The 17158-nt window shown below is 38.4% G+C and overlaps 1 protein-coding gene across 4 annotated transcripts in view; it reads right to left on the bottom strand.

Annotated features, from left to right (window-relative positions):
• LOC126109764 (neurexin-4) overlaps positions 1-17158 on the bottom strand; it is a 167191-nt gene that overhangs the window by 75265 nt on the left and 74768 nt on the right. For all 4 annotated transcript variants that reach the window (XM_049914817.1, XM_049914819.1, XM_049914816.1 and 1 more), the window contains exons 9-11: positions 13981-14197; positions 9635-9726; positions 2931-3090 (exon numbers count right to left, since the gene is read on the bottom strand). In XM_049914817.1, the coding sequence (XP_049770774.1) occupies positions 2931-3090; positions 9635-9726; positions 13981-14197 (469 nt within the window). The remainder of the gene's footprint in view (positions 1-2930; positions 3091-9634; positions 9727-13980; positions 14198-17158) is intronic.

The following is a 17158-nucleotide window of genomic DNA, read 5'->3' as shown; positions in this document are numbered from 1 at the left end:
ACTTTAAGAGCTGCTTCCCATTCCATACCAAGAACTCCTTTTCATACAGCCCAGTCACCCATGGCCATCGCACCTGTAGTGAAGGGCAGGCCCTCTCTGAATATGAAGAGGGTCTATTGAGGCCTTTACAGATTGTAATTACCCTCCCAATCTTGTACAGAAACAGATCTTTCCAGTCACCCAACACATAATGAAGGCCCACCGTCTGGCCATAGAGGAGCATTCCCCTCGCGATTCAGTACGACCCAGCTGAATTACATTCTCCACCAGGGTTTCAACTACATCCATCTAACCCACTATCCTTCCCACCGCTCCCACAGTGGCATTCCGCTGCCCACCGAACCTACACAATATCCTCATCCATCCCTACACAGTCCCTGCTCCCAACCCCTTGCCTCATGGCTATTATCCCTGTAACAGAGCTAGATACAAGACCTGTCCTATGCATGCTCTCACCACAACCTACTCCAGTCCAGTCACAAACAACATGTGTCCCATGTTGCTGAGTATGCCAGCCAACATGAAGGACATCATTTACATAACTGCTTCACAGCCTGTGCTATCTGGATCCTTCCCACCAGCACCAGCTTTTCTGAACTGTGCAGGTGGGAACTCTCCCTGCAATATATCTTGTGTTCCCGTAATCCTACTGGCCTCAATCTTTGACAGTCGTTTTTCTTAACCATCTAGTCCCTTCCCTGTTCCCATTCCAGCACTACACAGCCCTCTATTCCACCAATGCATCCTCTCTTTTTACTTATCTTCTTTTCCGCTGCCCCCCCCTCCCCCCCCACACAGTCTAACCTCCCAACTGCACCTAGCGGCCCTATACTCCATATCACCCCTGCATGCTCCCAAGAGCACTTTAATATCCCTAACCCTACTCTGCTATCCCTCCCCATCCATCTCTCCTCCTTACCCCCACCCAGTTGCCTCTCTGCTTGCCATCCAATTCCAGATGTTGGAGACTGTGGTCATGTGTGTGTGACTTGCGATTGTGTGCGCAGGCGTGTGTATGTTGTCTATTTTCAACAAAGACCTTGTTGGCCGAACGCTAACTTTCTGACAGTCTATTTGTTGTGCCTTTCTGCAACTCAGCATCTCCATTAAATAGTAAGCAGCACTATCCTCTTCATTATCTTCTTAAACACTTTTTGAGTAGCTCAGCTACATCATCAAAAACTACAAAATTTGAATGGCAATGTCCTCATCTCCATGAATTGCACGGCATTACACTTGAGATCAGCAATTTAAACATGTTGTGGAAAGGAATTCATCAGCACAGGCAATATGTGGGAGCCTATAGGAAAAGAATCTACATAAGGTGGGCACTTGTTCTGCAATATATTGCTAGGAAGTAAAGCAGTATTATGAGTGGACTCATTTGCTATATGTGTGATAAAAACTGAACAATGGACTCTAAATTAAAAGACAACATGATGCAAGTTTTTGAAACCAGCCACAAGTCACACTTAGTACTTTTTATTTGCCAGTTTTGCTCTTAAAATTAGCAAGAGCATCATCAGAATATATACTGTAAAAGATACAAATTGAGAACACAGAAAACTTACATTGACATTACATAAGGTACATACACATTCTATTTACAATATGGTGACTTACGTTTAAAATTTGCTGACAGCAATAAAGATTATACTGTCTGTACTTTAGTACTTAAACTTAGATTTAAAGTACAGTAGTAAGTGGTGGCACTGGCAATGGCAAAGATGAAACTGATTGTACAATAGTACTTTAAACATCCATGGTATAGTGTAGCCAAAGATAATTTACAGAAAGACATCTCATATCTGCACATATCTGCTAAAATTTCAAAATGCACCTGTAAAAATTACAGCATCTTTCAAAATATATGATGAAAAATACATATTAAAATGTCTTCACAAATATGCATTTATAGAAATATTTGAGGTAATATGTCATCAAATAACTAGAAGAACCTACAGAAATTACATTCAGTTTGTTCATTTAATATTTAGGAACAGTAATTTTGAATGCATGTTTGTACAGACATTTTTAATATGCCTTTTTTATAATATTATGATGATGATGATGATGATGATGATGATGATGATGATGATGATGATGATGATGATGATGATGAGTCCCATACTCCTTTACAGAGCATAGGGGAGCGACGCGGGAGACCCGCGCCGCCTTACTAGGCAAGGTCCTAGTGGAGGTGGTTTGCCATTGCCTTCCTCCGACCATAATGGGGATGAATGATGATGATGAAGATGACACAACAACACCCAGTCATCTCGAGGCAGGAAAAATCCCTGACCCCGCCGGGAATCGAACCCGGGACCCCGTGCTCGGGAAGCGAGAACGCTACCGCGAGACCACGACCTGCGGACTTTGATTTTTATAATATATTTTGAAACACATTGTAATTATTACAGATGTATTTTGAAGGATAAGCAGACATGTAAAGATCTGAGCTGTCCACACACACGAACACACATACACATATAATTATCTTTGGATACACTATGAAACGGACGTTACAGGTAGTGTTGTACAGTCAATTTATTCTTTAGCATTGTCAAGGTCATCAATTATAACTATACTTTAAACATAAGTTTAAGAACTATAGTAGAGCCAGATTACTCTTTAGCGTTGTCAGCCAACTTCAAACATTAAGTCACCATACTATAAATAGAATATTACCTTATGTAATGTCAATGTAAGTTTTTTGTGCTGCTCAGTTCCTATCTTTTACAGTGTATATTCTGACAATGCTCTTGCTCATTTTAAGAGTGAAATCAGTAAATAAAAAATAACAAATGCGACTTGTGGCTGTTTCCAAAATAGTTTTAACATTTGCTCTCCCTGCAGACAATGCCTGCTCTTGTGTTTGTCCACACTTAAAATTTAAAAAAAGAAAAGTAACTTTTTGTCACTGGACTTACATGTGTGGCAAACAGCTCCAGAATAACCTGTTCCAGTACAGTCACAAAAGAACTCGTGGGAGTTCTGGCGGCAGGCACCCGCATGTTCACAGGGATTTGGATTGCAACGATCAATCATTTGGCAACCTTCATGCACCACCTCACCAGGACAGCAATACTCCTGCAAAAATCCAACGAGACTAAATTAAAACCAGGAATACATTTCTATACAAGTAAGCTTCAAAGTTTTTGGTCTGACCAACACTGTGCTTAGTAAGTAAATGTATTCCTGAGGGCACTCTTGTCTCTGACAAACGCTCGTCTCATCTACAGTAATATATTGCATTCTATCACTCAAAAAGTCTTTAAACCAGTCAGATATCTGAAATTTATTCCCTGTGCTTTGACCTTTGTTAACAGTCTGCAGTGTCAAATGCTTTCTGGAAGTGTGAGAATGTAGAATCTGTTGGTCTGCATCAAAAGTTCACAGAGTATTTTTGTCGAAAGGACAAGCTGTGCTATGATCGAGTGAGGCTGATATAAGGATGAAGCTCTGCTCTCTCTCTAGAAAACTCCTTTGCTTGTCAACTATTTCAGTTCATTTCTAATAAAATGTAATATAGTAAGACCCCCATTTAATGAATCTCTCAAGGCCCAAATATATTCTCCATAAACAGGGTTTTATCTTAATTAGGGGTTTTGCATGTGTACACAGGAGTGACACAAAATAATAATTCAAGCATGTTTAGTTAATATAAGGGCTATTTAACTACAAAATTACTAACATCTGGTGCTATAAAGTGATTGGTATTAGTTAGAATTACAGTAAAACTGTGTTTATGGAGTGGATATTAAAGAAATATCAGTGATTCTACTCATTTCCTTCTCACAATATTGTTACATTCCATCCTGGATTTTCCATTGTTCGATTAGTGATTCTATTACTTTCTTCTTCTGGGACAATGTTCTCTTCAACAGCAACTGATGTACTACAGTCAGTCTTTATTACACAATTTAACACAAGCTGTTGTGTTACAGAATCTCAACCAGCAAAAACATCTACGTAACAATTCTGCAATTCACACTTAAGTGTCTGGCAGCAGGTTCACTGAACTGCTTTCACACCACTTCTCTACTGTCCCACTATCTAACAGGGTGCAGGAAAAATTAACAACCAAAACTTTCTGTGAAGCTCTGATACCTGTCATTTTATTACGATGATCATTTCTTCCTCCATAGATAGCGTCAACAAAACATTTTTGCATTTGGATGAAAAAGCTGGTGATTGAAATGTCATGAAAAGATATTGCCGCAACAAAAAATGCCTTTGTTTTAATGATTGTCGTCCCAACTTCAGTATCATATCCATGACACTCTTTCCCCTACTCTGTGATATAAAAGAAGCTGCCCTTCATTGTAGTTGTCAATGTCGTCCGTCAATCTTACCTGGTATGGATCACGTATGACACAGCAATATTCTTAACAGAAGGTGGACAGGTGCAGTGTGGGCAGTCTCTTTAGTGGATAAGTTACATCTTCTAAGTGTTCCTTCAACCAAATGTAATCTCTAGTTCACCTTCCCCACAATAGGGAGGGTGTGGGATGCACTTCACGATGATTTCTGCAAGATATTCAGCAACAACACTGGCAATATGCAGCCACGCATTATTGTGGTGCAGCATCCAGCCTGCTTCATGGAAATGTAGTCTTTTGCGCCTGATATGGACTTACAATGTTTTCAAGACATACCTGTAGTATTGTCCAGTTACTGATGTGTGTGCAGGTACAACATGCTGATAAACCATTCCATGAATACCAAAGAATGAGATGACCATAACTTTCCCAGTGGAAGCAACCATTTTTGCTTTTTTGGGGGTTGGTGATGAAGCATATTTCCACACTGAGATTTGCTGTTTGCTCTCAGGATCAAAATGACGTAGCAAAGTTTCATCAGCAGTAATTACTTTTGAAAGAAACTCCAGATCTTCCTCTAACATCAACTTTAACTGCATGCAGACCTGCACGCGAATGTCCTTTTGTTCGGGAATTGACAGTCTTGGAACCCATCGTGCACAAACACATGTTGTGTGTAATTTTTCTGTCACTCACGTGTGGATGGCACCCAATGAAATGTTCAGTATTTCAAAAGTGATCTTAAGGTAATTCATCGATCCTCTCTCACAATGACAGCAGCAGTGTTGATGTTTTCTTCCATAAGAACAGTAACTGGAGCATCGGGTCCAACTTCCTATGAAATTGATTGTCTCCCCTCTTTAAACATTTTAAACCACCTTCGAGCTGTGCTGTAGGGAAGTACAGGCTCTCCTTAGGCTTCCTGTAACATTGTATAGGCCTCAGCTGGAAATTTGTTGAGATGAAAGCAGAATTTCAAAGTCACATATTGTTCCTCATGTGTTACCTCCATTGCAGTGGTATGCGATACTGAACATGCCTGACCCTGCCTGCCTCTCACAGGCGGGAACCAGGAGTCCCAACAATGAAACCGCTACGCATTAAGCTACCAGAATATCATAAGATTAAATTTTAGAGCGAGAAATTATGACTAGATCATTCTTTATTGAACAGCCCTCTTATCGACGTGATAGTACCTACTTAAGTGTTGTTGTTGTTGTTGTTGTTGTGGTCTTCAGTCCTGAGACTGGTTTGATGCAGCTCTCCATGCTACTACAGTAAAGCTGCATGCCCTCGGGAAAAATTACGGCCGTAGTTTCCCCTTGCTTTCAGCCGTTCGCAGTACCAGCACAGCAAGGCCGTTTTGGTTATTGTTACAAGGCCAGATCAGTCAATCATCCAGACTGTTGCCCTTGCAACTACTGAAAAGGCTGCTGCCCCTCTTCAGGAACCACACGTTTGTCTGGCCTCTCAACAGATACCCCTCCGTTGTGGTTGTACCTACGGTACGGCTATCTGTATCGCTGAGGCACGCAAGCCTCCCCACCAACGGCAAGGTCCATGGTTCATGGGGTAATTCCTAGGTATTTAGTAATTCCTAGGTATTTAGTTGAATTGACAGTCTTGAGATTTGTGTGATTTACTGTGTAACTGAAATTTAATAGATTTCTTTTAGTACTCATATGGATAATATCTCACTTTTCAGTATTCAGAGTCAATTGCCAATTTTCCCGCCATACAGATATCTTGTCTAAATAATATTGCAATTAGTATTAATATTCTGATGATTTTACCAGATAGTACATGAGAGCATCATCTACAAAGAATGTAAGAGGGCTGCTCAAATTTTCTCCTAAATCATTTACATAGATTAGGAACAGCAGAGGGTCTATAACCCTTCCTCGGGAAATGTCAGACATCACTTCTGTTTTGGAGAATGACTTTTCAAAAAAAAAAAAAAATATATATATATATATATAAACTCTTTGCCTTTACAAATGTCTGCTTGTGTCTGTGTATATGCTGATGGATATGTGTGTGTGTGCGAGTGTATACCTGTCCTTTTTTCCCCCTAAGGTAAGTCTTTCCGCTCCCGGGATTGGAATGACTCCTTACCCTCTCCCTTAAAACCCATATCCTTTTGTCTTTCCCTCTCCTTCCCTCTTTCCTGATGAGGCAACAGTTTGTTGCGAAAGCTTGAATTTTGTGTGTTTGTTTGTGTGTCTATCGACCTGCCAGCGCTTTTGTTTGGTAAGTCTCATCATCTTTCTTTTTAAATATATATATATATATATATATAAATAAATAAAGAAAGAAAGAAGCAGCTCATTCTCACCACTTCCTTCCTTGTAAAGAATGAAAAGGCTTTTGCACAACTGCTAATCCATATCCAGGTTTAACAGAGTGTATTATGCCCAGGTCCAGATTCTCCCAAAGACTTGTGCTGTTCAGAGGAAGTAACACATTTACATTTCCCTGAAGGGATATTTCCTCGAGATGCACAGGGCATTGATCAATAATGCTGCACCCATCTTGGTATCAAAACACCTGAGAAATCTCAAAGATTTCTGACCTCATCCAGGCACTACTGTTGTACTCATTAGTATTAGGTAGTTTCTTAGAGGTTTTTGTTTTGCATGTTGGTATTCCAGTTGCTATGGGTTTATTTTTTGATTGCCCTTTTTATTTGTGGTTCATTGTTGCTATTTGTGTTACATATTGTCATTTTATTATTTGAAGATAGTGAGTGGAGCTGCGAATGCTAGAAAATGGATTGCCAAGTGGAGAAATCTGAACATTTCTGACATATTTTTCTGTTTGAGTTTAACAGAGGTGTGAGAGTGGCAGAGACTGCCAGAAATACTAGTACCACATATGAGGATAATGCCATTGGACAGAGCATGGTAAGAAAATGGTTTATCATTTTAAGGATGATCATTTTGACATCAGTGACTCTCCATGTTCTAGAAGATCGTTTAAACACATCAATCCACAATGACACATTTTAATGTACTCGAGAACTGGCAAATGTTATGAACTGTGATCAATTCACCATTGCGCAACATTTGCGTGCAATGTGGAAAGTTCCAAGATCAGGTGTATGGGTACAGCATGCTGTAAGTCAAAATCACAAAAATCGGTGGTTGGCCATGAGTGCATCTCTTCTTCCTCTTCATCAACTGGCTCTTGAACCACGCCAACCACTCATATCACGTATCATTACTGGTGATGAAAAATGGTGTCTTTATGCTAAACAAGGAAAAGGAGAGGATGGCTGAGCCCAAACAATGCAGCAACTCTCTGTACAAAGACCTGAGCACATCCACAAACGGTAATGTTACAAATCTGGTGCAACAGCGACAGTGTAGTGTACTACAAATTGCTTCCCTGAGTGCACCCAGCACGGCGGACATTTATTGTTGACAACTCAAGACATCTTGCAGAGGTAATCCAAGAATAAACAACAATCAGGAAGACTACAAAGTTTTGCTACTTGATAACAACAAGAATGCATATTCTGCTTGACTGACAAAAGACAGTATACGGGAGTTGAATTAGAAAGTCATTCTGTACCCACGTTATTCTCCTATCTCGCAGCCTCATATTTTTATCTTGTCCGCACTCTATCAAATCATCTTCAAGGAAACTCCTGAGAACATGGCTTGACAAGTTCTTTGCCACAAAACAGTCACAGAATCGAAAAGTTACCCCAGCGTTGGCAGACTGATGTAAATAGTGAAGGAGAATAGATTACTGATGACTACAGACTATGTTATGAGTGCCTGTTGTGTTTATTACACTTACAAAAAAAATATTACGGATTTATGCACCAATTTAATACAAGTAAATTTGCATTTTATTCGTGGAGCCAAATTTTCACTTCCGTCATTGTGTACACACAATAGTGCAATCAGTTTTTCTTCACCTTTTTATCCCCGTGGCATTTTTTCCCTGATAGGAATAGGTTTTTGCAGGACTTAACACTTTCTACATCCACAGCCACATTTTCTCCGCTTACTCCCTGAACAACACATTATGATGATTTATGAGATAATCCAACCAACTGTTGGGTGCACCGAAATTTTAAACGCCAATCTCAAGGCAATTTTATGAGGCTTCTCTTGCAGCATGTTTCTGCTTATAAGAATGTTGCTACTTCTGATTTTTTGAGCCCACTTTAAATAATATTTACAACAACACTGAATGCACAGAGAGGGTGAGAAGTCCCTGTACCCCTGTAAGAGAATCCTCATTACGCAGTTGATTTAGAATGGAATCTGCCTCACATATGGACATGGACAGTGAGGACATCAAATCTACTTGGATCGTACTTTTTTTTAAGGAACTGTGAATGGCGCAAATTATTTACACATTACAAACACAGCCAATACCTCAGCTCATGGAAAGGGGCTTCACAGAATGCATATGGTTGCAGCAACACACAGCATCTCCTCACTTGATACCTGTGGATACGGGGACTTCTCGCCAACCCTGTAGACATACAAATGATGTTTCTGTTGGATCCAGAGGAGCTTCAGAATTGAAGAACACTTCCTTTTTTTTTTTTTTTTTAAGTATTTTTCATAACATAGATGGTACGAAACAGTGCTTCTTCACCATGTTGGAAAATTTTATCTTACGATTGTCTTCGACATTGAGGAAGATCAGCTTTTCCTGAATTGTAACCTTTCTACATTTTCATGCTATAACTCCACAAAAGTAAAACTGATGACTCTTTTACTTCAATAACCAAACAACTATACATCTCACATTTGTACACTCCGTGACTACAACATCAGATCAAGTGACCTACGTCACATATTACGCAGGGCAGATACTGATTTTGGAATTGTTCAACACGCTTTCCAGTATCGCTACAAGGGAACCTGAATAACTAATCCAAAAAACTACAATCTATGTAAGTGTCGAGTGAAACAATTGATTATCATTTAATGCATCATCACACAAAGTAAGACCTATGAGAAAATGAAAAGTCAAAGTCACTCAGACGTGTCAGGAATTGCACAAAAACTGGATTTTAATTGTCAGAACATTCTGTGCTTATTCCATAACAGCAGGCTTTTTTAAAAGTAGCGCTCCCTCAAAGTGGGGAAGAATAACATTGTTCTTATGGGAATTTCGCCACTCTTCTTATGCCAGTTTCACCAGTAATGGAAATATTCTTTAAAAGTAGGATTTCCTTAAGATTGGGTTTGTTAAATTGGGATTTTATTATACATAGTACAACACAGTAATGTTCAACAAGCATTCAGCTTTCAAAATTTCAAAACAAATTTCAAAACTCTACTCACATCTGGCGTCCAGTCCTTTGGTGGCTTGTAATTTCCATCCACACTAATCAAACGCATGCAGCCAACAAAACCTGGAGTCCCAGTCACTCCACCTAAATGCAGACATACAAAAAGACATCAGTTTTCATTCAGCCCAAGCTAACAAAATGTGTTCAAGAATGGTAATTCAAGTCCCTCATCACATGCAAATAACATGATACACACATGTACACCACACAGTTATATGTTCAAGCAGAATCAAAACAAAATATTTGTGTTCTAGGAGTATATCTTGTGCTAACTTAATACTGCTAACTTAATACAATTTAATTTAGTAATGAACATGATCCTTTCAATGCAAAATTTCCTCAACTGTCCATTTCGCAACTTACTTGCATTTTTACGCCAGGTAGAAAAAAAATATTTTTTGTGTCAAATTAAAAGCGAAATTACTGAAAAGTTCTGAAGATAAAATGATACAGTCAAAGATAATCACCTACGTGTACGGAAACTAGTCAGAAGTTACAGGAGCCAATGAATCTGAGGGAAAAGCATTAGTTGAGGAAGGTGATAGGGGGGGGGGGGGGGGGGCGCAGAGAGAGAGAGAGAGAGAGAGAGAGAGAGAGATATTATCCAGTCCATATACTGCATATGTCAAAACTCTACTCATATATGATGTCCAGTCCCTACGCTGACCCAGAAATAACGGAAACCAAAGTGAAATCTGGAAAGGGACTAAGTTTGAGGGAAATAAATCAATCACATGAGAATTGTCAGTGAGACTGCACTTCTGTCAGAGATGGCAAAGGAAGAAATTTCAGAATAAGGCACAAAGAATACACCTAGGGCAGTGAGAGCAATCAATCTACATTTTACATGCACCTACAAACGGTGGGGGGAAATAGTAAGAATTTAGCATAAGGTACTCAAAAGGACATAACAATAAGTATCCCAGAAGAACTAAATGCGTATGAAGTTCTTAATGAGCAAATGAAACTAAAACATACAAAAGTGTCAAGACGATTTTACTGATATCCTAAAAGAGAAATGATAACATAATGTTCAACAAATATCTTTGTACCAGAAACTAAAAAAAATATAGTCACACAATCTTTGTAATACACCTATTATCACTGATTTTCTGCACATAAAATTTAGAGCATCACTGGAGAATGCCGTCTAACCTATGTACATGCTATTATAAACATCATCACATACAGAAATTACCAAAAGCAAAAAATTGACAGATAAGCAAAAAACATTCCAGGATCAAGTATTGTAATACATGTTGTAACATATGAGATGCAAAGCAAACCACTACTAATACAACCGTAAGCCATATACTTTTATATTATCCTATACTGAAACCAACTTAACAACTATTTACAAAAACACAGGCCATTACTCCTGTTGCATAATACTAGGTATGATCAAATACTAATGAGAATTTTTGTTTTTCTTACAGAATCTTTATTTATTCATCAACATCTACCTCGTCCCCTTCAAAGTACTCCCTCTCAGATATAATACACACGTGGCTACACTTTTTACAATCTGCCAAGCACTTCTGAAACTCATTTTTTGTTAAGGTGTTTAGCTCCTTCAGCAGTTCTCTTTTTATCTCATCACTGGTGGCAAAATGTTGTCCAGTCATGGTTGCCTTCAGCGTCGGGAATAGAAAGAACTTGCAGGGGCCACGTCCATCGAATACAGCGGCTAGGACAACAAAACAATTCTGTTTTTTTGGAAAAAAATCACAACTAATCATTGGGGTGTGACTGAGAGCATTACTGTGATGGAATTTCCACTTGTGGTGTTGTCACAATACTAGTCGTTTTCTTTGAATTGCTTCATGCCAACAGTGCATAACTCCCAGGTAGTTTTCCTTACTGGCTATGTGACCATAAGGCAGGAACTCATGATGGAGAACCCACTGTAATTGAAGCAAACAGTATGGAGAACATTCATGTGTGCTCGAACTTGTCAAATTTTTTTCCATCTTGGTCCTTCAGACAGTTTCCACTGGGACAACTGGGCCTTTGTTTCAACATCATACAAGTATACCCACGTTTCATCACCTCTTATAACATTGTTTAGACATTCTTGACCGGTGTCAACTTCATACAGCCATTCCTTAGAGATGTCTATGTGATGTCGGTTTTGGCTGAAATTCAACCAAACTTTGCTGCTACTTGTTTCATGCCCAAAACATCTGAAGAAACTGCTTGACATGAGGCAAAGGACATGGCAACATCATTAGCAACCTCTTTAATGGTGGTTCGGCAGTTTTCCAGAAACATTTTCTTTACTCCTTCCACAATGTCGTCAGTAATTGATGTGCTAGTGCGTCCAGGGTGGCTGTCATTTTCAATATCCCCCTGACCCTCTCTGAAACATTTATACTGCTCGTAGACTCTTGTCATACTCATAGCTGATTCACCAAAAGCCATAGTCAACATTTCGAAAGTGGTGCTGCACTTTATTCCATTTTTCAAGCAAAACTTAATGCAAATTCTTTGATCCATCTTTTCCAAAGGCAAAAATTCGCCAAGCACTGAAGAACACAACGTTTTTGATTGTCAACAATAAACTAAATATTCAAAACAGCGGAAAGTGCAAACATACATTAGGAATATGTGTACCAATAAGATTTAAAAAATTGAAAATCAAGATGTATAAAGGCTGTGAAATTAAAAGTTCCCATTTCTTTTCGATCACACTTCCTATATTGTGGTGTACATTGCAAGACAAACAACTACTAACACAGATGTAAGCAATATACTTTTTGTGTATAATATTACAAAACATTGTACCATTATTGAAGTATCACTTGAAAATGGAAAAAAAAAAAACTGCGAGAACAAACTTGTCAAAGAGTCAACTGCAGCGAAACTTGGAAGAATATATGTAGAATGGACGGTGTCTTTAAGGAATTAAATTAGGAAAAGAGACAATAAAAATAGCAGATAACTTTCACCACAAGGGTTCCCTGGAAGATAAGTACTGTTTTATAAAAATAATCTTGTAAATGCTTTTTTTCAAACCAAGATTTACTTTTCGCAGAAAGACCACTTTCTAAACTATTTTCCTATATAAATGCCACCATTATTCAGACATTTGTCATAGTGGGAAACCAAATTTTCTATGCCCTTTTTATATAAATATGCCATAAATGAAGACAGCCGCTCCTGAACATCGATTTTTGCATTGTCATTTCTGTCAAAGCGACTTACTTCAAAATCACACTTCAAAATTCAGGAACAAGTGATAGTCAGAAGGTGTGGAATCGAGGCTGTATGATGGGTGATTGAACTGCTTGCACCTGATTTTCTGAATAAGGTTTTGAGTGATATCAGCATGACGGGGCACATGTGTACGATGTTACAACGCAATGCCTTGACTGAGCATTCCATGCTGTACTGCCCCAATCTCACGTCTTCTGACTACGACATATTCTTGAAATTTAAGCGTGGCTTTGGAAGAAGGTGCTTTGACAGTGATGACAACACAAAAAATCATGTTCAAGAGTGACTGCCTTCACTGGCGGCATATTTCTATGAAGGTGGCATAGAAAATAGTTTCCTGCTATAATTAATGTCTGAACAATGGCAGCAACTACATAGAAAAATAGTTTAAGATAAGTTCTTTCTTGTAAAAATAAATTTTGGTTTGAAATGTTTTATGAGTTTTTTTTTTTCCCCAAAACAGTACTTCCCTTCTGAACATGCGTCATACATCGGTAGCAAATGAGCTATGGGCAGACAATGTGAACTAATGCTACATCTCGAAAATGCATGCCTGCATTCCATTAGACTGACAAAAAACACAATACACGAGTTGGGTTGGGAAGTCGTTCTGCAACCACCTTATTCACTTGATTTTGCACCCTCAAATTTTCACCTTTTCTGCTCTCTGCTGAACAACTTTCACGGTACTTCCTTTCTGGATGAATATACACTCCGAACATAGTTAGACGAGGTCTTTATCTCAAAACATGATTTCTACAGTCGCGGAACAGAAAACCTACTCCAGTGTTGGCAGATTGTTGTAAATAGTGAAGGAGAATATATTATTGATGACTGAAGTCTCTGTTACATGTATCTGCTGTATTTATTAAACTTATGTAAAAATATTACAACTTAAGCACCCACCCAATAGTTTCATTCGATTGATTCATTAACTCTTCATTAGTTATTTCATCCACCCACTTAATCTTCATCATTTTCCTGTAGGTAGCAACACATTTCAAAAACTTCTGCTCTCTTCCTGCATGTACAGATTACTGTCCACATTTCACTTGTTTCAAAAAAATACTTGTACACCTTTACTTCCTAACGTTAACAGTACGAACCTCTAGCAATACCAACCTGCGACATAATATGATGATCCTGTGGTCATGGCTATTAATCTCACTGTCTTCATAGGTCTGCCATCAATTGACAGCACGAGTAGGTTAGGTGCAACAGTCAGGATGACAAAGTGCCACTGTCCATCATCGAAGCGCTCATCGTAATTGTCCAGAAGTGCTGCCGGATTCCCATTTGTCACTATTCTCACCTTCACTTTTCCTTCATGCAGAAATAACTGTGAAAGTATGAACACAGTACTCGTTAGAGAACTTAAACGTCAAGTGAATTTGTCACTAAGTAGTTTCATCCCCCGTTTCTCCAAGCTTCTTTTATGAATTTGATGACTACCCAATCTTTTAACAATTGTCTAATTTTCTATTTTTCATTTTATCGATGTCTGTTAAATGTTATGATGATCAAAACTGATGTGCCGATTTTGGATCTTCAAACCATTTGAAGTTTCATTTAAATAAGATAGGTCCACTGTATTTGGAATATTAAGGAGCTGTTATGAAGGTAATTTAGATACTTTATTGCAGTTCATGACTTTTAGCTGTGAAGATGGGACATAATTTTGATGCACAGTTATTGTACATAGATCGGCTAGAAAATCTATGGCCTGAATGAGTAATTTCTGAGTGCAATGACCATTCCTACATAATGAATGACAAACTCCTGGAACAAATGAAAATAGTCAAGAGTATCCTCTAACTCTAAAACAGCAGCTGCTTGCAACTCTGCATTTCTATGCTACTGGATCTTTTCAAATGGTAATAGAAGACCTAAATCAACTACATGTTGATGCATCAATGTGGTATCAGAAACAACCAAATTGCTGAGACCCCTATATGTGAAATTCCTGGAAGGTGATGAAGTTTGTTCAGTTATTCTGGACTTCTACATGATTAGTATCTTACCTGGAGTAATAGGAGCTATTGACAGTACTCATATACCTACTTAGTCACCTGGTGATCATAATGCGAAAATGTTTTGCAATAGAAAATCATAATTCTCCATATTTGGGCAGACAGTTTGTTATGCTACCCTATAGTTAGAACCATAGCAGCTCACTGGCCAGTGTTGGTTCATGACAGTTTAGTTTCATTTGTGACAACTCACAAATTAGAATGTTATTTGAACCAAGAAGGATTCAAGATAAATATTTATTAGGTGATAGTGGATATAGATTTACACCATTCCTTATAAATCCATTCTTAAACATTAGAAATCAAAGAAGAGAAAATCACAACACAGTTCACATTAATACATGTTTTTTTTCAGTTTTTTATTTGTGACACTTTAAAATTTATTCATGGTTTTTTTTTGCACTGAGTACCACTGGGGTCAATCTTTCTCTGTCTAAAGTTTAATCTTCCAGTGCTGGAGACATTGTCAGGGTTTATTTACTAGCTCAAACAAGCACTGGAAAACAAAATGTTAGACCAAGAAATATGCTTCAGACCACCATCCAACACTCATAAAACAAATATCACCAAAACCAAAATATAGATTAGGTCAGGAATATTGAAAAGCACAGACTGGTCACACAGGCAGTGAGGACATCATCATAAAAGATAAGGATCAAGAAGCCTGGAGATCTGTGTTTTGTTGCAATATACTCTTTTTGAAGACTACAAAATGAAATTGCTCCATTATATAGCATTTTTTCAGCTTAATTTGATTTTCCTCATTAAAGTTTGAAAATTTCAGACTTAAAGAACAAAGAACATAGTTTAAAAACAAAGATGATGTAAATTACCAAACAAAAGCGTTGGTATGTTGATAGACACACAAACAAACACAAACACACACACAAAATTCAAGCTTTCGCAACCCACGGTTGCTTCATCAGGAAAGAGGGAAGGAGAGGGAAAGACGAAAGGATGTGGGTTTTAAGGGAGAGGGTAAGGAGTCATTCCAATCCCGGGAGCGGAAAGACTTACCTTATGTTCTTGTATAGCTCCAAGAGGCATACCAAGACTGCTTCTGGAAGTGGAAACAGCGTTGGGAGTGGTGTATCAATTGTGGAGGGGAGTATTTTGAAGGAGATAGCTCGAGAATGAAGTGAGATATCGTTCTGCTCTCAATTTTCAGTAAAATATCGATATCTAATCTACATTACATTAACTGCAATGTATGAGATAAAATCAGCCAAACTCAAACTTTGTGCAATGCATTTTCACCTCTGAAAAACCTTTAAAATTTCGTGCAATGTTTTATTTAATCTGATACAGTACAGTAACTATGATGAATAATGAAAGCAAATTCAGTCCTTTATCGAGTGAAGATATCGAACTGTAAGATGTGCGAAAATCAAATTCTTTCCACCTAATATTTTTCAAGAAAATCAAATGATAAGTACTTCATATCAGATAGAGTGCCACCTCTCATCACAGGCACCAGAATTTGGCAAGCAGTACAACCATAACAAAAGCCACCCTCAGCACAGAATGCAGGGGGCACGTCTGTTGCAGTTAAAGGGTTAACAACTGTGCCAACCCTACGCCAATGCAGAACAAATGCACAAGAGAAAGACGATGATGATTCACCAAATTTTTCTGATACACTTTGTATTTTCCAGTTTCCTCATTTGCCAAAGTGTTTCACCACTAACAGTCATCACACACTTTCTCGGTACGATGTATGTCCTTTAAAATCATCTAGTGTCACAAGGGTAAAAGATAATGTCACAAAAATGACAGCCAACTGATCGTGTGTTCTTATGGTTAGAGTTATTAGCTAGTAAACCTGATGACTAGGTTCCAATTCCTGATGACCACCACAAATTTCTCTCTGGTGGAAACGTCTTGAAGGAGGTCCACTCAGTATTTGAAAGCTGCTCGAATATAAAAGTAACAAAACAAATGCTCAAGTACCTGAAGCAGCATAATACCGAGAAGCTTGCGTAAGGCTATGTGAAATATGATAACTATTTATTGCCAGATAAAGCAGTAACCGTAATTTTTTCGGGTTCGAGTGCAAGATGTTTGACAAAAACTATAGAACTTATTATTTAGAAAATTATGGACAATTCCTACAGGATTTAAGTCCAGATGACACAGTGTGAATAGGAACCAAACCACTTTCTTGCAAAATTTTATCAGCAGAACAAAGAAGAGAAAGTTAGTGCACCTTAGCCCTCTGACTGCTGTGGATGAGATAACTTCGTCATGCTCCGCTGCTCCCCAGTGCTGAG

This window comes from Schistocerca cancellata, chromosome 12 (assembly GCF_023864275.1).
Source record: "Schistocerca cancellata isolate TAMUIC-IGC-003103 chromosome 12, iqSchCanc2.1, whole genome shotgun sequence".
Taxonomy (NCBI): Eukaryota; Metazoa; Arthropoda; class Insecta; order Orthoptera; family Acrididae; genus Schistocerca; species Schistocerca cancellata.
Note: the sequence above shows the minus strand (reverse complement) of the source record. Positions and strands in the feature narration are given on the sequence as shown.